The sequence below is a fragment of the Rhipicephalus microplus genome, chromosome 3 (assembly GCF_043290135.1).
Source record: "Rhipicephalus microplus isolate Deutch F79 chromosome 3, USDA_Rmic, whole genome shotgun sequence".
NCBI classification, from domain to species: domain Eukaryota; kingdom Metazoa; phylum Arthropoda; class Arachnida; order Ixodida; family Ixodidae; genus Rhipicephalus; species Rhipicephalus microplus.
In genome coordinates this window covers 174421296-174444419 of record NC_134702.1, presented here as the reverse complement: position 1 = coordinate 174444419, position 23124 = coordinate 174421296, and the positions used below count along the sequence as shown (strand labels likewise).

At 46.2% G+C, this 23124-nt stretch overlaps 1 protein-coding gene across 1 annotated transcript in view; it reads left to right on the top strand.

The window, feature by feature from the left end:
• Positions 1-23124, top strand: part of LOC142803437 (serine/threonine-protein phosphatase PP1-gamma catalytic subunit B-like) — a 54035-nt gene that overhangs the window by 1188 nt on the left and 29723 nt on the right. Inside the window, exons 2-5 of the mRNA XM_075888560.1 lie at positions 11989-12351; positions 20513-20617; positions 21990-22213; positions 22794-22928. Coding sequence (XP_075744675.1) covers positions 11989-12351; positions 20513-20617; positions 21990-22213; positions 22794-22928 — 827 coding nt within the window. The remainder of the gene's footprint in view (positions 1-11988; positions 12352-20512; positions 20618-21989; positions 22214-22793; positions 22929-23124) is intronic.

The window sequence follows — 23124 nt, the reverse complement described above, 5'->3', positions numbered from 1 at the left end:
GAGCTGGTTTGACATGGGCACCACGTTTCGCTGCCAAATGCCTGCTGGTGACATGGACGATGCATAGCTATCAGTGTGCATCCTCTTCGGCGTTCACATAACAAATAAACGTACTTATACAGCGCGAAATGACTAAGAGTGCAGTAGTGTTCTGCATGAGTTCTTTCTAGTGTCTTGGTAATTTGACGTAGTTTAAACACGTTTAGCAGTAATAAGCCAACTTGCTTGCCAGAACGTATTACACAGTGTGTCGAAACGCGAAAGAAGACGTAAAAAAAAGCCAGTGCGCGTACACTGCTGGCAGCGCTGCATCCGAGCGCTCTTTTCGCGCACTGAACGTGAGCGTGTAAAGCACACGTAAAATGTCGGCCGGTGCGTTTGGCACTTTTTTTTTGTCATGCTTTCGTCACCTTAACACACGTTGCGTCAGTGCCGGGCCGGTATTGATTACTCGGGCATGTTGTTCTGCCACCACAGCAGCTATATAGGTTGCGCACTGACGTCATCTTGAACGCTGCTGGCCCGCAGGCCGTGGGATCGAAACCCGGCTGTGGCGGCTGCATTTCCGATGGAGGCGGAAATGTTGCAGGCCCGTGTGCTCAGATTTGGGTGCACGTTAAAGAACCCCAGGTGGTCGAAATTTCCGGAGCCCTTCACTACGGCGTCTCTCATAATCATAGGGTGGTTTTGGGACGTTAAACCCCACATGTCAATCAACCTCGGCTTGAATGACGTTCGAAGCGAGGCGCGTTGGTTTGTCGTAGCTTTCGGTTTCTCCTAATCGCTGCCCAAGTGTTTCGCGATGCCACAGTAACGAGTTCGACCGGTGGTTGCGCGCGTGATCGTCACATTCGATGAATTGTGAACACTACGTGTGTTGTTGCCTTCTGTAGGGCATTTTTTTTTAAAGTATGCTGCTGCTAGCTTCATGCCTTTCACAAATCTGAAACATGTGGAGCATCCGTCGGCCGCGTGTTGTATAAGCCAAATGCGACGCCAGCATCGCTTCCTATACATCGGCGAGGGTTGGACGCTTCGTTCTTTTGTGTTCCTCACCTTTTTCACAAAATAGATGAAAATTTTGCGGCTAATTTTTTGTCAGATACAATATTATGAGAACTAACACATTACAAATACTACCGGTAATATCCCCTGTACTTCCCTTGGCATCATTGAATGTTAGTTCTAGTTATTGTGTCTAATAATGAGAACAAGTTCTTGAATTTCCACGCATTTCCTTCTTTCGTAGAGAGGGTCTCGTTCTGACAAGCTTGGTGCCTTCACGTAGAATGAGAGGGACTCTCGTTCATCTGCCAGCTCGTAATGAGATCATGACCTAAGGTAGAAAAAAAAGGTCTACACTCGCCACGATGAAAATATATAGCGGCACTCACACTCCCAGGTTTACACTCGCCACATAAATACCACGTAAAGTGAACGGTGCGATGATGGCCGCCGGTGGAGCATAAGAAGCTTTATTCGAAGGCCGCGCTGCACGTTCGGTCCCTGCCACCGGGAAGTTATCTTTCCGTCCACTTCTTTTTTTCTCATCTACATCACATTTACTACTAATAGCACTCCGTACATACTTTTCTCGGGATTACTGTGGGCTTGTCCTCATTATTACTTTTTCACGAAATGCACTTTGCACCAAAACAGACCTATGCAATATACACACGAATTGGCCTAATAAAAAGTACATAATGATCCCCTGTGCGGCCTTATTTCTTCCTCACAGCAATTTAAAATTTAAATCGTCGACCGTGCACTGCTGTATTTATTACTCAAACGCTCACACGTGGTCTTTGTGCATTTACGTACAGGCTAATATCGAGAGTGGCACTGGAAAAAATAAAGGGAGCGTCGTTACTGTCTCTCTCTGTGGAGATGGGGCCGGGGGTAGTGGTTTTAGAATGGGGAATGAAGAGAAACTTGCACCACGAAGCTGCCTCTTTCAGGGGAGCGCGCCTCAGCAGTAGTGCACGAGATAAATGGTGGGGGGAGTGAAAGATATCTAAATAGAAGAGAGGGTGGTGAATATCCAATAATGAAGGACCCAGTGGAGTGGACGTATGCATACGAGCCACCGCGCGCCAGACGCAGTCACAGGTAGAGCCACTAAGAAGGCAAGTGTTACGAGGTGGACATTGTACATTGTGCCACTTGGCGGTATGACTTTCGATTGCACTGTTGATGTTTACACATACGTGGGGGATACATCACTCTGGCAAGCATGAATGCGATTGTATTTAATGCGAGAGCCTTATTTGTCTCGTAAAAGTGTCGTTGAATGAAATCGCGGCACCCAACAAGAAAATTTATATGTGACATTCCACTAGATTGAAGCCAGACTATGCGTTACTTGCCATACGTATATAGGCATGATTGCAAGAATTGCCAGTGTTCACCGATGTGAGCATTCAGTTATCGTTGATTAGTGACAGAACGTTATTCAGTGGGCATTGAAAGGTGAACAATGATATGGTCACTGGGTCTGGACGTTGTGAAAAGAGCAGACTAGACGTTCAGATCAAAGTGCTTATTTGGTAGAACTTGTGGCCAACAAACGAAAAGTGAGAATATAGTATCACACTGACACTGATAGCAACGAACATGGCGTCGGCCGTCGATCAATGGACAAGCGGCGAAGCCCGTTGTTATTTATACATGTGCCGTCAAATATTCCAACGTAATCACTAGAATATTCCACACCCTTTTCATAATTCGCATGTGCGCTTCCAGCACTGCATATTTGCCCTACTAAAGGAGGCCCCTGTCCTACTTCAAATGAAGGCCAAATCCTTGTTAAACACGCCGGGCCTCGTCTATTACGTGTGTTAATGTCGAGATAGCTAAACGTACATTTTTCATGTCATGGCTCAAGTAGACTGCGCTTGAACACTGTTGGCAGAAGGTGACTAGTCGCCATCAGTAGGGCAAACGACATAGCAGGAAAGCTAGTTATGAAAAGGGTCTATAATCTCCATGTGTTCGCGTCTAGTGGGCAATCTTAAAGGGGCCTTGCGAAACTATTCCAGCATGCATTGTTCATCGGTTTTTCTGGTGCTGTAGCACGCACCGATATTGTTGCACTAACAGCAACGCGGAAATCGACGCTACGGTATAATTTTGATTCGCGGGGCAAACTACCTTGATTTCAGACTACGACAACACAGATCGGATATTTTTGTTGTGGGAAGTGGCGTCATGTGGCGTGACGACAACAAACGTTCGTTTTTTATTGGCTTGGTGCGACCAATAGCGTGCAATATTCATATGGTGGTAGCTATGATAAATGGTTGAATGCTGAAAATAGCAAAAACAAATTTTACGCTTTCTCAGAAAGAAAACATTCGAGGTTCTAAACGACGTATTTTCAGAACAACTAGCACAACACTTAGCCCGAGAACGAGGCTATGTTACGCCAGGTGGAAACGCATGCCGCGTTTTCAGCGACCCCAAAATGCGATCGGTGTTGCGTGACAGCGGGCTCGCGGACTCTGTCCAAGATATATCGGTGTTGCAGCGGTTGTTTCCTCGCACCCCGCGAGCCGGAGACGCCGCGACGGTCGTTAAAGTGATCATGAACAGACCACGGCTCCTCCTCCGAATGCTTACCCGAAGCGAGAGGTATTTGTCGGTCAACACACCTCTTGCTTTCGAACCGAGCGTCGTTGTGTTTCGACCTTCAACTCCGGGGGCTGGGGTCTGGGAGGCCACGGCATGGTCACCTGATCGCATCGGAGGCGGGAGAGGACCATGCAGGCTACGGGAGTCGACCTCCGACATCCAAAGAGACAGGCTGCTCGAGTACACCACTTGTATTCTGAAACGGGCCTGAGGCTCTTTGTTTAGGGTCGCGTAGAAAATAAGGACCCTTCATAACCGTCCACAGTCTTATCCCCAACACCGGCAGTGCATCCCGACGTCACCGTAGAATGCCTTGCAAACAAGCCGAGGATTGACCCCGCCCAAAGCATATGTGTGTATCTCATGTGCACACAGTTTGACTGTGGGAGCGTCTGCTACCCGACGCACGTCGTTCGTAGTAAACATGCTAACAACGCCGTCAAAAATGGCAGCAGTGAGGTATTGTGGGAAGGCCGCCATGAGGCGACATTTCCGACATATTTTCACGAGACGCGCGCTGTGATTACAAGTGGTTTTTGAAGTCAGCAGGCGAGTGAAGTGCGAAAGAGAGCGTTTCTCGTCGTCGTCTGCTCGAGTTTCGAACTTTGAGGACCTATAACTTTAATTTCACTGCACCAATTTTCATAACTGCTGCTGCATTCATCTCAGTAACCACGCCTAAATGCGTTGCGGCGCTAAATAGGCCTGTTTCAAGAGTGTCACAGGGTCCCTATAAAGGGCCTCTAAACAACCTTCGATATTTTTTTTCAAGCGTCTTTAAGTAAACGCGCATCATGTGCAGAATGCCATCGCGATCAACGATACTACACGTGGCAACGCTACGAGCCCGGCGCGCCACAAATTCCAAGAAACAATCCCTCCTCCTTTCCGGGCCTTTCAGGCCTCCGCGGGATGCGCCATGCCACATCTCCAACGCGCCGAGCCAAATATGCCAAATATGCTGTGACCTGTCGAGCAAGAGCCTACGACTTCCGCTCAGTCTGCAAGCAGCTGTCCGCGCTAACGTTTGTAGAAGTTCTAAAAATGTTGATCTGCGTTGCTTGTTGTTCGTCGTGTTGCTAGCGTGCATGCGACACGTGCAGGGAAACGGCGTGTCCCCGTACGGATTCATCGCGTTGGCGATCCCTTGAAGGCATGTGCGCAACGCAAGGTCCATACCGGCACGATTACGGCAGCCATGGTTTACCAACAAGTACGCAGCTACAACGCGACTGATGGTGTCGACGGCCGGAGTCACGACAACCAGAAGTAGACGGGTGTTTCAAGCAGCGCCCAGCGCGATGACGTATGCCGCGCGATATTGGGAGGGGCATGGGAGAGACGCTCGGGTAGAGGGGAAAGTGGCGTTGGAGAGGATACCAGCGGAAGGAAGTGCAGGAGAGAGCGAAAGGTGCAGTCGTCATGGTTTCGATAATCAAACACGTCTAACTCCGCTATTACTGCACAGTTTCTAAAAATTATCATGACTCCGTGTTCGTCGTACACTCGTGCACAATTTCCCCCTCACAACTAAATTTCTACCTCTGGGTGCTTTACAGATCCTTTCAATCAGAACACGAGGGGTGGGGGTGGGGACACATGAACAACAATAAAGTGCAATAACATTGAAACATCAACAAATAATACAGTCCTGAGATTCGTCATAGCGTATGAAACAGCTTGAGGCGCACGATATCAACAACTTCAGGTCATGCACGGCACCGTTGAGAGTTCGTGATGCAGTCGGGGACAACCTCGTAGTCAAGTAGGCCGAGACGTCAAACTGCCTTGTACGGTTTGAAGTGTACCGTCGCAGAAGGTTTTAACTCGTGAGGCCACGTCGACGTATCAGCGGTCATACCTAAGTGCGGTCGCCGGGCTTTATTCCACAAGGTGACGTCGAAGATTGCAACTGCGGCTGTCGGTCATCTGTTGATTCTTGACGGCCAGGCGGGCAAGTTGTCGTACTTCTTCGGCGCAATAAAGGTAGACAGTCACGTCGAGATTTTCTTCGTCGGCGCTGTTTTGTAGCATGGCGTCGAGCGCCGTGGCCGGGTTCTTTCCGTAAACCAACATGCATATATAGCGACATCTGCGTCGTCCCCGCACCGCCATGTTGTATGCAAAAGTCATACGGAAGGATAGCGACGTCCCACGTCTTTTGTTCGACATCGACGTACATGACCAACGTGTCAGCGATTCTTTTGTATAGCCGCTCGGTGAGGCCGTTTGTCTGTGGGTGGTACGCTGTCGTTTGGCGATGGCTTCTCTAGCTGTATACCAAGATCGCAGTGAATGCCGAGATACCAGCAGTGAAAGCCGTACCTCTGTCAGTAATGAGATCTCTGGTGCTTCATGACGCAGGGCGATGTCTTTAATGATGAACTTCGCTACCTTGGTGGCACTGCCTCTGGGTATGGCCCTTATTTCGCCGTAGTAGGTGAGGTTGTCAGTGGCAACAACGATATATTTATTCACGCAAGTCGACTAGGAAAACAGTTCCAGTAGGTCTATATCAATTTGCTGGAACAGTCGGTGAAGTGGTTCGATCGGCTGAAGGAAGCCTGCTGGTTTTTTCGGCGGCGTCTTTCATCGTTGACAGTCTCGGTATGTCCTGACGTAACGAGTGACATTTGCGGCAAGCTGTGACCAGAAGTACTTTTCCTGTAATCTTGTGAGCGTACAGAAAACACTGAGGTGCATGCCCAGCCGTCACGTCGTCCTGTAGGGACTGGAGGACTTCTGGTCTCACTGCCTAGGAAACCACGCAAAGATGTTTGGCTCGAAGGTAAGAGAAGTGTCTTAGGAGAACTCCGTTTCGCAGGAAGAATGGCACCAGTCTTTTCTTGAATATCTTCGGAACAGTGGCTCCTGAGGTATCCCACAAGGCTCTTGAGTTCCGGGTTAACTCGTTGTCGCCCGGCGAAGTTGTCGGCACTTATGGCTCTCAAGAAGCAGTTGTCATTTGGGTTGTCCAGCGGTGGTGTTTCGACAGAGGCTCGAGACGGGCAGTTGGTGTCAGAGTGCTTTTTCCGCACTTACTTTCACACACTTCTGGTGTGAGGCCCCGCTAATCAAATGGCGGCTCGTGGCAGACTCGCGGGCTTCCACTTTACTTTATGTCTGCGACGCCTGCAATTCCTCTAAGTGGTATATTTCAAATTTATTTGCAGGCCGGTCGACCCGTGCGGGGTTGCACATGTAGCGATGTTTGTGTCTGACTGACTGAGTTATAAAGCACACACGGAGATTTCATAAAAATTGAACAAGCATTTATTCACAACATTGGCAATGGCAGGAATTAACAAAAATGAACTAAGAGGAAAAATTAGATAGTTCGCGCGATGAAAAGAGCAGATAACAAAACAAACTTTGTTCTAAGTGAACACTACAACAGTCCAGGTACAAGTAAGCGCAATGAGGACTAATAACGATATGGCTGGACATGATGAAAACCAGTGACATTGAAATAACATACCACCAAAAGTTCATTCTCGTACTTTTGAATTTCTACGTGCAACGCACCGCACATAACTAGAATGATTTAAAACTGGTTATAATGAAACAACAGTTGAAAAAAAAACCACAATAAAAGTTCCATGCAGACCAGACCAGCTCTTCGTACACGTAGGGGAGTTGACGGATGCTCCTGAAGGTATCGCCAGCTTATTGGACGACGAGTGTGCCCGGTGTTGCTGCCGTCTCAATACGTTGCGTTGTACACTCCATGCTCGCTGCCTACACGAGACTCACGACACCGACGACCACGCTTCTCGCTGGTTGAACTTCAACTGCCAAAGCAGTCGAATTCTCTTCGGGGCGTACGGATCCCCCTTGAGGTTCCTTTCCACGAACGCATACGTTCACCCTTCGCTGCGGGTGTTGGGAAGACGCAACGGCGCCGTTGCCGAGTTCTTAGTTTCCGAAAGTCTTTTTCCTAATTCAAAGGCGCCCTCCTTCCTCCGTGGTCGAGAATGCTCAACGTTTATGACACTAATAAACGACGGCTACGTTGAATTCCTGAAGCCTCGGGATCCACAGTGTGAGGCGACCCGATGGTTATTTCAAGTTGGCTCGAGACATCGTGGTCACTCACAACTTTGAAGGTAGGGGTGGAACTTTGATGTAGCCCGATATATTACATCTCATAATAATTGTATCAAAACACGCGAAAACGAGTCCTTAAGTATACACTTCTTTCCCTTATATATATCACAAGGCATTCCTTTTCGGTTGTAGGACAGTTCGTCTCTGCCGTTGAGAGCGACCGGTTAGCATAACTTATGACTCCAGTCTGTCAGTTTGCTGCATGCTGCACAAGAATGGTGCCGAGTCCTGCACTGCTTGCGTCGGTGTGTATTTCTGTCTCGGTGGATTCGTCGAAATGCGCGAGTAACGGAGGCGTCTGCAGGCGTCGTTTAGTTCCTGAACTCTTTCCTCCTGTGGCGTTTCCCGCTTGAAATTCACGTCAGTCCTGCTGAGCATCAGAAGGGACAATTGGGCTAGTTGGTGCACTTCAATCCTAAACGAATATTAGCGCGACGAAAACAAAGACGGGAAAAAAGGTGGTTCTTTTCTTGTCTTTGCTTTGCTTTTTTCAGATGTCATATATTCCGCTTCTTTTAGGAATAAACTTTAATTGCGAGTCAGCGCTGTAGTTTGTCTTCTCTTTCCCGTCCGTGTTTTCGTCGTGCTAATATTCGTTTAAGATGGAAGTCCTGCTAAGGTTTGCGAGTGGTTCGACTATGCGGGCCAAGTTTTTGACGAACCGCCTGTAATATAGCCGCATAGACGAGAAATCGGCGCACGGCCTTCTTGTCGGTGGGCGGCGGGAGTTTAGTGATGGCGGCTGTTTTCCTCGTGTCGAGACGGACTCCAGACTTGCTAATATTGTGTCCTAGGAACAAAAGCTTCTCGTACGCGAATCTGCACTTTTCTGGCTTCAGGGTTAGCCCGGAGGCCTTGATAGCTTGAAGTAAAGCTTCAAGGCGCCGTATATGCGCGTCGAAGCTCGAGGAAAACACGACAACGTCGTCTGCGTACAGGGTCATCCACTCTTAGTAATAACACCGCGCCGCGTGGCTTCGCTCCGCGGGGCGCCATCGCTAGTGGTGCGGCCGCGCATCGAAGCTTATCGACACAGGCGCACAAGAGCGTGGAGGCGGGGCTTAGTTTTGATTAATAGCGCGTGAGCGTGCCATACCTGTTTTGCGTGAAGCAAACCTAAAGCACCTGAGAAATCACGAACATTGCAGGAAAGCAGGCTTAGCTCAGCGAAACGTGTTCTGTGCATAGTTACGGTGTTTGAGATGCGGGTGATGTCTCTTCTTTCGGGACCAAAATACCGGTTTAATTTTTACATTTTTGCGAACTCTAGAGTATGGGTATTGCTCGGAAAGTGGGGCTTTAGTCCGTGAAAGAGTTCCGCCGCTGAGTGGTGCTCTGAGAAGTTTCAACAATAGTATTTACCGGGACCCGAAATTACGTGCGCGCGGGTGCTGTTTCATTTTCTGTACATGAAATCATAGAAACACCAGCTGAATATTTGTCCCGCAACGTTGGTCTTGAGGTGAATTTTTTTTTTGAAAGGTATGAATATCACGTATCATCGGGGCATTCACAGCAGCATTCGGGCACAATCGCCCTGCTCTCCGCAGACCTCAATCGGGCCTCTTCTTTTTGCCGTGTTATTATACAAGTAGCTTCGTATTCTCCACCCATCTAGCTTTTTATTGGGAAACAGGGGCCTCACTTTTTCTCACCACCTTATGTGTGTCCATCCTTCTGCTTAAACACGTAATGCGTTGCAATATGCCCGCGATGATGCTGTGGTCACTGCCTAAATGCCTGACTGTTGGAAAGCAGCTCGTCCTTTTTTTAGGTTCACATCTTCAGGAGTCTTCTATTTGCTACCCCCTAGCCAAACGCAAGGAACGCAAAAATATTAAGTTCTCAATATGTGATAAAATCCCAAGAACTACGTCACTGCCTTGGCTTTCTTGTCCTCCACTTTCGTACTGTATAGTACCCTATAGGGTACTATAACAGCTATAAAATTAACTCAGAAATATACATGCTTCTGAGTTAATTTTAATCTTTCATATACACTCAGCCGACAAGTCGTACACAGCGCAGAAAGCACCTCTATATGTGGGATCTTCTTTTCGGGGAGTTTCTTACGCTACTGAACCATAAGTCGGTCAGTGTCTGTGCACTCGGTGTCGGCGCCCCGCCGCGGTGGTCTTGTCGCTAAGGTACTCAGCTGCTGACCCGCAGGTCGCGGGATTGCATCACGGCTGCGGCGGCTACATTTTCGATAGAGGCGAAAATGCTGTAGGCCCATGTGCTTATTTCGATGCACGTTGAAGAACTCCAGCTGGTCGAAATTTCCGGAGCCCTCCACTCCGGCGTCTCTCATAATCATATGGTGGTTTTGGGACATTAAACACCACATATCAATCAGTCAGTGTCGGCATTTCTCGGCGCTAACGATGAGCAGCGAGACAGCCTGCGGTTGACTCGCTGCTTAGCATTGGCGCCGGCGTCCTCTTGACGGCGTGGGCTTGGCTCATTGCTTGAGCTACATGGGCTGGGAATCACCTTCACTAGATCTCACGTGGTTGTGGCATGGCCGAAGAGAGCAGCGTTCAGATCAAACTGTTTATTTGGCTGAACTTGAGGCCAGCACGTGAAAAGTCAGATTACAGTAACACACTCACGCTGGTAACGGCGAACAGAGTATCGGCCGTCGATCAACTGACAAGGGGCGAATTGCATCAGTATACTTATACATGTGCCGTCGAATATTACAGCCTTATATGTGATCTCCACGCAAGCTCTGGAATAATATCGAGTGTTTGCGTCTTGCGCACAATAACTACAATAACCGTGAACCGCCTAAAACCATGAGGCGCAGTTTGCGCTTAGTATTCCAGACAGGCTTTGTGAGCGAAAACCGAATGAAACATAAGGGTAAATAAGAAACGCGCGTGGCTATAATGTACCCATTAAAGTAGCCTAAACCGGATGGCCATCGCCTTTGAGTTGTAGGCAAACGCCTCATCCCCAGATGCTTGGTGGTAACGTTGATAATTCTGCGAGTTTAACTATTATATTTTAGTCACTGCACGTGTGATGCAGATATTTGGCCATTCTCTGAGAATCACTAGAATGGAAGGAGCCAGACAGTGTGTAGCGTCCAAGTTTATCACAGTTGCTTTAAGGATAGTCATTGCCTTTTGTGAATCATGAAACTATCACCAGATATTTATCCCAACATAAAAAAGACATGTCCAACATTCTTAAAATTGACAATGAATTGCCATTATCGTACTTGCCGATCACCTGACAAGATAATATACTAGCAATTGAAAAGTGTGTATTGCGCAAAACCATAGACGTGTGCATAAAAATTCTTTTTGCTTCTTACTGATTTTAGGTTCGAAATGAACACTATAAGCTGGTGAAGAAATTAAAGAGCTTCCCATTCCTTCTCGGCACGTTTTCGTTTTCTCAGACCATTGTTCGCTTGCATATAAATGGTGCCTGGTTGCACTTCACACTACTTTATTTTGAGCCTTGATCTATACAATTTCAAGTATGCTTGAAATGAACTATAACTTTATATTTATTTCTCCACTGCACAAAGTTCTTCGTATATTTTTTTGGAAGGGGGGGGGGGGGCTAAGATGGTGCCCTTTCTCTAAACGTTCCTTGAAGGCCTTCTACTTCTGTTATGCCTTCACAATCCTTGTGTCGCTCATCAGTGCGGAATGTGGCGACTCGACGTCCCACCAGGTGCTCAAGATTTAGCCTGAGCCAACACTAGTCATTCGAAACTTACATATATGTTCATTCTGTGTCAATTGTAACGTAAGGGGTAGCAGCCGTCTTTTGGGCGATTTCTCGAGGCAGAAGCACAAGTGTTAATGCATGAAATATTCCGTCGCAGCTGTTGTGGGGCAGTGTAATTTTGCACCAACAATCTGAACTCTGTGGTGTTGTGCACGATAAACCAAGATACTGTGAGCACTGCATGAATCGAATAAAATGTGTGATTCCTGAAACTGCTACCAAGATGAGTCACATTTAATCTCAATCGCTAGTTTCTCGCTGTTGGTGCGTGCTATGTGGCCAACCCGACTTAGAGGAAACTGATGACAGTTATAATGAAGCATTTCTGGTAGAAAGTGTTCGGTTAAAATTAACTGAAACATATTGTGGCTGTTCTTTCTTTTTACCAGCTACAACAATCCCTGGCGGTGGATGGCTGTGTAGCCATTTGCAAGGAGCCTGCTTGGCATTTGAATAAGGCATGGGGTAGATTCATGCTCTCTTTCTGCTCTTTTTTCTGTGCAGTGCGTGGGTCTCAGCCAGGCAGGAATGTGGACCTGGCCGAGCACGAGATCACCGGGCTGTGCCGGAAAGGCCGCGAGGTGTTTATGTCGCAGCCAATGCTCCTGGAGCTGGAGGCCCCCATAAAGATCTGCGGCGACACTCACGGCCAGTACTACGACCTGCTGCGGCTGTTCGAGTACGGAGGCTTTCCTCCCGACAGCAACTACCTCTTCTTGGGAGACTACGTGGACCGAGGACGACACTCGCTGGAGACCGTCTGCCTCCTCCTCTGCTACAAGATCAAGTACCCGGAGAACTTCTTCGTCCTGCGTGGAAACCATGAGAGTGCATCCATCAACCGCGTCTACGGCTTCTACGATGAGTGTGTGTTTCCTCTCCCTCTCGAGTGCGGGCTCTGAAGGAGTGCCTATTTGCGGGTGGTGTTTGTCTAAAAGGCACGCTTGCTGACCCGTTCATTTTAGTCACCTCTGTTTTATCAGTATCGCTAAAGCTAGGTGGGGCGAGGGGGGGCGGGGTGCCACATTTTCAGTAGGCTGTCTCGGTACTTGGCGATGGTTAACGACTCTTCGCCAAGGACGCCCTGCGACGTCCTCCAGAAATACTGTTTCATCCAATCGTCATGTGCATGCTTGTGAGATTTGATGCAGTTGGCGTACGTTCATTTCAACAATAATTTGTCGGGCTACACACATAATCTTCAATTGAGTGCACAGCAATAGTTGTGCAAACTCTAGCAGCAGCAGAGATTAAATGACTGACCCTGCCATCGACTACCGGCTCCCACGTGCGGTGGAACAACTGGGCAGGCAGTTTAAAAATACAAGAAGCTATCCCTAATATGCTCGGCTGTTTCTGTTGGATATGCAGAACTTGTCTGGTGTACAGCATGTTTCATTTGTTTGGCGGCTACAGTGAAACGCTGAAACACAATTAAAATCAGAGCTTTTTTCTATATGTGGTAAAAGCTCGGTAATTCAGCAAATCGCATGATTCAAACGTTTTTCCTGGCTCCATTCAGCACATGAACTGTTCAATGGAATCAATCTCTCGTAAATTTGTTCATATTTGATCGGTACCCGATCTTTGTCGACCATTTTCGAAGCATGTCAAGCTCGAAGCACCTCATATGTGTAGCGCGAAAGAGCAAAAACTGCGTTCGCAAACAGCAGAAATGAGACGATTTTGTTCGCATTGCTACGGTTATCAGCTAATGAGTATGGTTTTGTCCACACATGGATCAGCCCTTGGCAGCTGTGATCTGTGTTGATGCAATGTGCACGCGGTGTGACAAAACTCAAACATGGCAGAAGCTTGAATATTAGCTTTAAGCTGCAGTTGGCGCCTGCTGGCATAAAAGATGTTTGCTACATCGCGTTGGGAGAACTGTTAGCTGCCAAATATTTTGTCTAGGAAAGAACTATCATTGCGTGTGCGTGGTGGTTATAGTAACAGCGGTCTCTAAAAAGCGACAGCTTCAGGGCACATTTCCTCTTGAGCCGTGGTCACATATTGTCAATGATGTTGTGAATCGCGATAATTGCAGCTTTTACACTGCTGTTATGCAAAATTACTGCTCGATTTGCCTGTTCACCAAGCAAATCTAAATCCTTTGTTGCAACGTGCACATTTGCTTATCTTTTTCTTATATTTCTGATACTTTAGCATTCGGTTAATTTGGTTCATTGTGCGGTGTCATCAGATCCAAATTAACGAGTTATTTCTGTACTTATATTACAAAAACGGTGACTGAGCAGTTTTCGTTGCATGAAAGCTATCATAAAAAAATGGCAGATCCCACGTCCTGTGGGAATCGATGAAATGCGTAGCACGAATGAGGAATGTTTACATGTCAGTTTAAAATCAGAACAACGTTACGAGGCGGAGGTGAATTATGCCGTGGATAACTTCCAAGTCATAATTATTATGTTGGGACGTGTCATTTACCTTCATCAACTATTGACGCCACCTGATACCAAATTTGGTATATGTGGAGCTAGCAAAACAAACGGTTGCGAGCGTGTTGTGAGCGTAGCATGTAGTCATGTTTTACATGACACGCATATTATGATTATCATGTCCTGACGTGTCATTTAACTTCGCTGTCTACTGACATCATGGAATACCAATTTGGTATATGCGAAGCTAGAGAAACGACCACGAGCACATCATGAGCGTGGCATGTGGTCGTGTTGTTACATGACACGCATCTCATGAATATCATGTTTGCACCAGTCACATACCTTCGTTGTCCATTCACGTCCCGTAATACCAAACTTGGAATATGTGAAGCTAGCGAAACGGCGGGGAGAGAGAGCATCATGAAGGGCCCAATACACTACGACGAAACATTGACGAGCGCACGCTGGGCGCAGCGACGCTACACTAGCAAAACGCGAACACTCTATAGTCTGACGCCAGACGCGACCAGTGTCTGTCAGCGCAACCCAGCGGCAACCGGTACGAAACGCGACATGCTGCATTTCGCACCAACCACGTTACCCAGAATGCACCGCATCTGCCTAGCTTCGTGACGAAAGGACGCCGGGCATGCTCAAACACGCATGCGTCACAGCAACGCAGTGCGGCACGCGCCTGCGAGGCAGATCTGCGCCTGGCGTGGCATCGCTGGCATGACGCGACGAAACGAACACTGGAGCACACGCGCACCGGGCCACGTCTAAGTGCATTGGCGCCTTGAGTGTGGCATGTAGTCATGTTCTTACATGACACGCATCTCTTGATTATTATGTTCGCACCAGTCACATACTTTCGTCATCCATTCACGTGACGTAATACCAAATTTGGCATATATCAATCTAGCGAAACGGCCCCGAGAGCATGATGAGTGCGGCATGTAGTCATGTTGTTACATGACACGCATGCCTTGATTATCGTGTTTGGACATGTCATTTACATAGGTAGTCCGTTCGCTTCACGTAATACTAAATTTGGTACATGTGAAGCTAGCGAGACGGCCGCGAGCGCATCATGAGCGTAGCACGTAGTTATGTTGTTACATGACACTCATCTGATGTTTGACATGCTTGCACCAGTATCATACCTTTTTCATCCATTCACGTCCCGTAATACCATATTTGGTATAAATGGAGCTAAAAAAACGGCCACCAGCGCATCCTGAGCGTGGCATGTAGTCATGTTGTTACTTGACATGCATCTCGTGATTGTTTGCACCCGTCGCATACCTTCGTGATCCCTTCACATCACGTAACGCCGAATTTGGTATATGTGAAGCTAGCGAGAAGGCGGCGAGCGCATCATGAGGGTGGCGTGTAGTCATGACTCATGACTAACATGACCTGCATGTCATGATTTCCACGTTAGGGTCTGTCGCTTGTGTTCACCATGCAATCATGTCATACCATGCCAGTTTTTCAACATGTCATGTCAACTTGACCACCGCAAGAGCAACAAGGCAATGAAATGCAAATCATGAAATTCATAACATACATTTCATGATTTTCATATTATGACTAGTCAAATATGCTCGTCATATAGTCATGTTATGTCATACCAAGTTTGGTGTCGATACCATTATCCACACGGCTAGGAGACCTAAAAGTCGTAGGCGGCTAGATAGATAGATAGATAGATAGATAGATAGATAGATAGATAGATAGATAGATAGATAGATAGATAGATAGATAGATAGATAGATAGATAGATAGATAGATAGATAGATAGATAGATAGATAGATAGATAGATAGATACGCTCAAAGTCGCCGAAGTTCGCTAAGAAATGCTTCGCATTTAAAATGTCGCAGTATATGGTAGCTCAAAAAACCTTCAGTGAGCTAATTATGCTGAATTTGAGAGCAGACGACTGCCTAGTTGGTTTGATGCTGTGTTGAAAACTTCACGGTGAGCATGGCACATTTGCAGGGATAAAAATGTGGCTACAGCCGCTCCGATGTGCTAAGTTTAAATAAAGCTGCAACATATATCATGCATATGAAACTGCTTTAATGCTACTCTGAAGTGCGGCCTTGAATAAGAGCGCATGATATAGAAAAGAGTGACAGGTTTCATGTTTCATTTTCCCGTGACTGTGTCGGTCACCCGCTCTGGAAGATTTTCCGCGTTCATCATTGTTTTGCACTCCACCTGAAATACACCCACTTTAGATCAGGCTCTGAAGCTACTCGGTCTGATTGCATAACATCACGAAATCTGCCAACTCTTGATGTCATGATATCACAAATTGTGTCAACCAACGCATTATCATGGGGTGCCATCATCATGTATTTTTCATCCCTCATGTTGACGTCAGTGTCATTGGTCACTTTAAGGGGTGAAGCTCCTCTTGCTCGGGGCAAGTTCTTGGCGCGCCGTGTTCACTAGTTATCGAGGCGACCGCTAGAGGCGCAGCTTTGCGATAGTTGATAGTTAACCCTATAGATAGCTAATAGAACGCATCTAGCACAGTAAACGCGTCCGACGCTCAGACGCGTTATTCTAAGGTCACAGGTTCGGTCCGTGCTGGTGGAAAGTAATCTTTTCGCGCACTTTTCTTTCTTTACATTTACATAACAAGAAATATAATAGCAACCCCTATGCTTCCCTCTGCATTATTGTCTCTTGGATGTCAAAAATATTGTGCAAACACCTTATGCATTTCTGTACGCTTACCTCTAAGGAGTATACTTGCACGGCATACCACAGCTTGGACACAAAAGACCGGTTGCAGGCATTAGGACTAGCACACATGAACCGATGAGTTGCTGTTCACCTACTCGGTTTGTCACGTATTTCTTTTATTGTCTGCTTGCAATGATCATAAGTACAGTTATATTACTCCATTCAATGTTGGGTGGAAAGTAATTCGCGGGCTGAACGTCACAATCATTGCCAAAACCAGGGGCCCTAGCCCCCGTATTTGTATTTGTGGCTTTCTGTAACTTCAGCGAAAGATTTAAAAACTCTTCGTGATTCTTCAGTGCATTCATTAGAACCAGTACATCGCAACATTATCAGCATACGCGAATAGGTTGACCTATGACTATTGTAATTTCCACCCACTAATAATATTGTCAAGGAAGGAGTTTACCCGAAAGTAAAAAAAAAAGGTGAGCCTGGATGACGGCCGCTTCTTTGCGAGAGTGGTCTCGAGACAACACACCAAAAGTCATATTTGCTTACTACCTTTTCTGCGCATGTTCTTGTGCGCTGCATGCTTCCATCGTGATTCGCAACCATTCGTGACAATATTCCAAAGCGGCATTAGAAGAGCGCGCAAGGAGGAGGAAGAAGAACTGGCGTGAGACATCGCTAATTGGTGGCTTCTGACCATCCCTTCTGTATTATTTCTCAAGGACTTACCGCATCAGAAATAAACCCATTACTCCTGTGTAACAGTTATGGTGGAAGCTGCTGAGTACTCTGACGGCCTGGACAACCCAGTTACAGAGGACCGTCGAAGAAGTGGACGTCTAGCCGGTCTACCCCCGGAAAACACCTACATGACGGACGCCGAAGCAGGCATGTGGAAGGAAAGCGTCGCTGTTTTAAACTAGTGCACGGCCTCGGACCAAGCTATAGCCACTGACTAAGACCGTCACACAGCAGGGCGCCTGAACTATGCATGTTCTCAGGTAAAGCTGATGAAGATGTGGAGGACCGGCTAAAACACTACGAGAGAGTGAGCCGCTATTACTAGTGGAACACGCCGGTGAAACTAGCGAACGTGTAGCAGTCTTTCTCGCCGGCACCGCCCTTCTTTGGTTCGAAAGTCATGAACACATGTTCAACACTTGGGAAAACTTCGTTCAGGGATTCAAGGCCTGCTTTGGGGCACAAGCCCAAAGAAAAAGAAAGCGTAACAAACACTCTTGCGCAGAGCTCAGCTGCCTGGTGAACCATGTACGACTTACGTCGGAGAGGTTTTGAAACTCTGCTGGTTCGTAAACGAGAATATGTGTGACGAAGACAAAGCGGGCCACTTGTTAAAAGACATCACCGAAAATTTGTACAACTTTATCATCAACAAGAAAGATCTGATAACTCCTTTCAAATTTAGGCGGCCGTGCTTCGCAATCGGGGTTTGAAGACCAGACGAATTCTACCCAAGCTCGGGCGCTTGGGAAGCGTCCCCAGTATTGCAAGTACGGACGGCGCTACTTGCGAAGACATTCTTTTGATCGTCAGTCAAGCAGTTAGAGAGGAGGCAGCACGGCACCAAGCAGCAGATTTCCAGTAGCAATGGTGCTTTGACGCTTGCCTTGAACCAGCATCATACTTGATGCGAGAGCCTCGCGTTGATTACAGACCACCAATTGATGAGGCATATCCAAACACCCACCGCCAGTATGCATCAAATCACCGCTGGCGGTGTGCAGATCTTGAAAGAACTTCAGCATGTTTTTTTATCGCGCAAGGGCGTTCTCAAAATGCATTTCAATGAGAAAATTGCCCTTGAGACAGGCATAAAAAAGTGACCCCTGTTTGTCCTCGCTCGTGATGAGGAATGGATGAAACACCGGGCACAGCTTGCTCCAGACGCCCCCACGTAGCAGGAGACGCAGTGGAGTCACTCCACGCGCTGAATATTTGAAGAAAAATATCCAAAAGCGCCGGCATCTGTACTTCCGACACATGCCGCACGTTGCTGAAACACAAAGACGTAACAACTGCGACAGTCGTCAGTGCACTCTTGTAGGGTGCATACCTGTGCGTTTTTCTCGAGCGTTCTTATTTGTGCTTCAGTGGTGTGCTTAAAGTATCAAGCTCTTAGTCGTTCTTCGTGCGACATTCAAATTTATTCCTATCGCATTCATCGCTTTGCCCTGGTGGTGAAACTGTGATGTTTGTGTGGTATCTAGCATCACTTCGTGGAGCAGTTATCATTGTTCATCGGCGCTGTCACGGAGCGCCGACATGACGTGATGGAACAGGTGGTGATGTAATATGCGAGTGTGAGGATCTCTGTAAAACTTAGTCGGCTATTCGCGTTCGTGAATTGCTTCAGTAAAAAACTACGTGCGTACTCAGCTTTATTTTTGTCGTAAGAACATCAGCTAAATTTCTTCCCATGTCAAGGCAATCTTTTTTCTATTCTAGGTCACTAAACCACAAATCTATAATAATAATAATAATAATAATAATAATAATAATAATAATAATAATAATAATAATAATAATAATAATAATAATAATAATAATAATAATAATAATAATAATATCTTTCTAATCTATGACATTCCAAAATAAGTGTCAGTGTCCTATCCATTAGTTGTGCAGATTGCTCACACCATGTTCACCGTGTTTGGAAGGTGTAAACCTGTTTTGCTGAATACTGCTTGCAACTAACCGAGAAGGCCTTGCATTTCAAGCTACCGCAATTGCCTGCAAATATCCCATGGCACATGGACTGCCACATTGTCATTCAGCATGTGATTTAAAAGGGGCCTCAGTAAGTAACCGCGTGTCACCACGTGTGTCGACAATTTTGCCTAAAGGAAAATAGTTTAGCATATACCACAGTTTATTGAAACCACTGGTATTTTCTTTTACATTCAACATGGCATACAATGCTCCATGAACACAGCAGAAAAAAAATGAAGTAGGTTTTCACGATCTTGTATCACGAAAGTACAGTGAAGGCGAAACTAATTTCACATGGCCATTAGAACGTCGTGTTAGGCTAAATATGTTACGCTTGAAATTAAGTATTAGTGCAAAAAAAGAAAAAAATACGATCTGTACTTTTTGTTACTTTATTTACTTCTTCACATGCACTTTTTTTCTTATTTTTGCCAATGTTTAGTTTTAGCATGATCAAACTACCTGGACGTCGCATCCGCCTGATTTGCATCTGTTATGCGATGGGCCCTTTCCAGTTTTGTTTTTCCAACAACCAGGTGAAGTAACACGGTTGGCAGATTACATATGCTACGTTTCATGCAGGGTTTCTTAGTTCTTGTTGTGCTCTTTCTATCCTCTGTTTTAGTGTTGTTCACTTGTGGCAATAACCCCGCCGCGGTGGTCTAGAGGTTGAGGTACTCGGCTGCTGACCCACAGGCCGTCTGACCGAACCTCGGCAGCGGTGGCTGCATTTTCGATAGAAGCGAAAATGCTGTAGGCCCCAGCCGTGTGCTCAGATTTGTGTGCACGCTAAAGGACCCCAGGTGGTCGAAATTTCTGGAGCCCTCTACTACGGCATATCTGATAATCATATGGTAGTTCTATGATGTTAAACCCCGCATATCTATCAACAAATCGACTTGTGACAATACTTCATTTCAGTCATTACAACATTTATACTGTTTATATTAAGCGTTGGAGCGCAAGTACAAAAGTGCTGGAAGAAAAGCGAACGGAAGGCCAGGAACGGAAGGCAAAGAGAGACAACACGAGCGTTGTCATGTCTAAACGTGTAGGGAAGAAAACTGCAACAGTATATGCGTTGCGTTTGTCTGATGCGCTAAACGAGTTTTTATTGTTTCATTGTGTGCTTACTTAAATGCGCATTGGCCTTGTTGCGTTTTTTATTTCTTGTCCTTGTTTCAGGCAAGAGGAGGTACAACGTCAAGATGTGGAAAACATTCACAGACCTCTTTAACTGCTTTCCTGTGGCTGCCATTGTAGATGAGAAGATCTTCTGCATGCATGGAGGTATATGCCCGACTCTTGTGCTATACGCAAAATTAGTAGAGTATTTATTTGTGATTCCGATTGAAAGAAATGTTTGATGAGTATTCGGAATATCCAATATTCACACATCAATCCTGTAACAACATCACGTCAATCACGTGGAAGTTCTATCGTTGATGAACTGGTCTCTGCAGTTACGGAAAAGATGGAAGGCTTTTTTGCGCAACCGTGACGTGAGCACAATGAGGCTCACTGTTAACTTTTATGTCACAAAATTCTGTAACCATACGTGCTACCCTGCAGGCATGCAATGAACCACTACGGCAGGGCTCTCAAACTCACCTAAGCTTGCGGGCCACCATCACCAAATTTAGTTTCGCTAGTATTGGTACAGTGAACATTAAAGCGGGAAAGGTAACGCTGCCATTTCAAAGAACACCTTTCTTATATCTCGTAAATGGATCATTGTTCAAAGATATTTGGCCTCAGCATTAGACAAACATATCATTAGTGATTACCGAAATGACAACACTAGACACCATCTCAAAAATATAATCATGTTGTTCCGTGGTTATGCTTCAACACATTGTGACAACAAAGGGAACTTAACTTCACGAAAAAAAAAAGATGCTTCAGACCAGTCCCGCCTCTGTAGCTTACCCTAACGAAGCATTATAATAGCAATATAGGCTAGTATATATTGCGCGTACAATTTGCCAAAGTATCAAACATTTAATTAGTTAACAAACCGGAGCCACTAGTGATGTTTTTGAGACTCGCGCACGACGTCTTCAATGGCTGTGATTCCTTCCATCCCATTGATCCGACTTTTGGCCATTGCTTCCGGCAAGCACAGCTAATTCTGAAGCTAGTTCACCTTGAGCTTGAATTTTTCGCGTGGAGAGCCTTACCCAACTTAAGCTCAAGGAGACAGCGCTTCATGTGAGAGATCTGTGACGCACGTAGAGCGTTAAAGTGGCATTTTCCAAGAAAAGATCCTCGCAGATTTTTAAGCGGTTTCTTTTTACACAATATGTATGCCATTACCACTGAATGGTGTCTCGATGAAGTCGTAATCCATTTTCGTGCATAATCTGCGTTGTAAGTAGGGTTACCAGCTATTTATCCGAATTAAGTAAATATTTACGTTTATTAACAAAACAATCATATTTCGTTCGGTTTGTTATTGTTCATACTAAATCATTTCTCCCCATAGTGTTTGAAGCTCAAGAGCTTGCAAAATACAGAAGCTCAAAATAAATTCATCTGTAATTTTCTTCTTGGGACTGAAGAGGTTAAACACGTAACATCGCCATCGTGTGAGTACACCAGCATAGTAAGTTCACGGTGCAGTCATTCTGTGGTTAAATGTGTGCTATTTGCGTATTTGCAGGTCTGAGTCCTGACCTGCAGACGATGGAGCAGGTGCGACGGATAATGCGGCCAACTGACGTGCCCGATGCGGGCCTGCTGTGTGACCTTCTGTGGTCCGACCCTGACAAGGACATCATGGGTTGGGGAGAGAGTGACCGTGGAGTCTCCTTTACTTTCGGAGCTGACATTGTCGGAAGTTTTCTGCACAAGCATGACCTCGATCTCATCTGCAGAGCACACCAGGCGAGATTTTTTTACTGCTTCGTGATGTTTATTTGTAGGTACACAACATTTACGTTTGGGCACCCTAATGAAATGCGAAGCAGTCATGCATTTGACCGCTACCTCCAAACATCCTCATAAATAAATAAATTGTGGGTGTACCACTGTAAAAACGTACACAATACATGCACTTGCTATCCAAGTAGAAATCGCGGAGCCAGTGCTTCCTTCAATTATGGGACAGCAGTAACACGTTGTGATGGTGGATTTTTAGTCTCTTTGTTGCTTACAGTCTTCCGCGGTCAAGTTTGGCCCTTTGAAACGACAGCCAATATTTACGTTCGCAGAATTGCAACTTCCTTAGTGCCCTTCGCTCTCTCTTCCAAACGTAATTTCATATATGTCTATAAAAAGGACAGCAACTCTTGTTTTCTAACTCTTCATACCTGTTCCTTGTATCAATGCCTGATATAAATAGAACGGAGCCTTATATAGTATAGTAACACATAGTAACACTATGTTCTCGTGATACTACTGCAATAACGAGCAATTAAAAAGAAAAGCCTCCTACAGAAAAGCACCCCCTTCTTTTCGCACTCAGGTGGTGGAAGATGGCTACGAGTTCTTCGCCAAGCGACAACTGGTGACAATTTTCTCGGCGCCAAACTACTGTGGCACGTTCGACAACGCTGCTGCCATCATGAGCGTGGACGAGTCCCTCATGTGCTCCTTCCAGGTGAGACTGCGCACTTCCCCAACTTACCCTCAACTAAGTGAGACTTTGGTGCGCGTCATGTGGCCATGAACTGAAAATCGCGTGACTTATCATCGATGTACTTGTGTCTGCGAAAACAATGTTGAGAGGCTTGTAAGGTTCATCTTTACACACTTGACACGTTGGCCCACTTCGTGACCAATGCATGGACACTTGG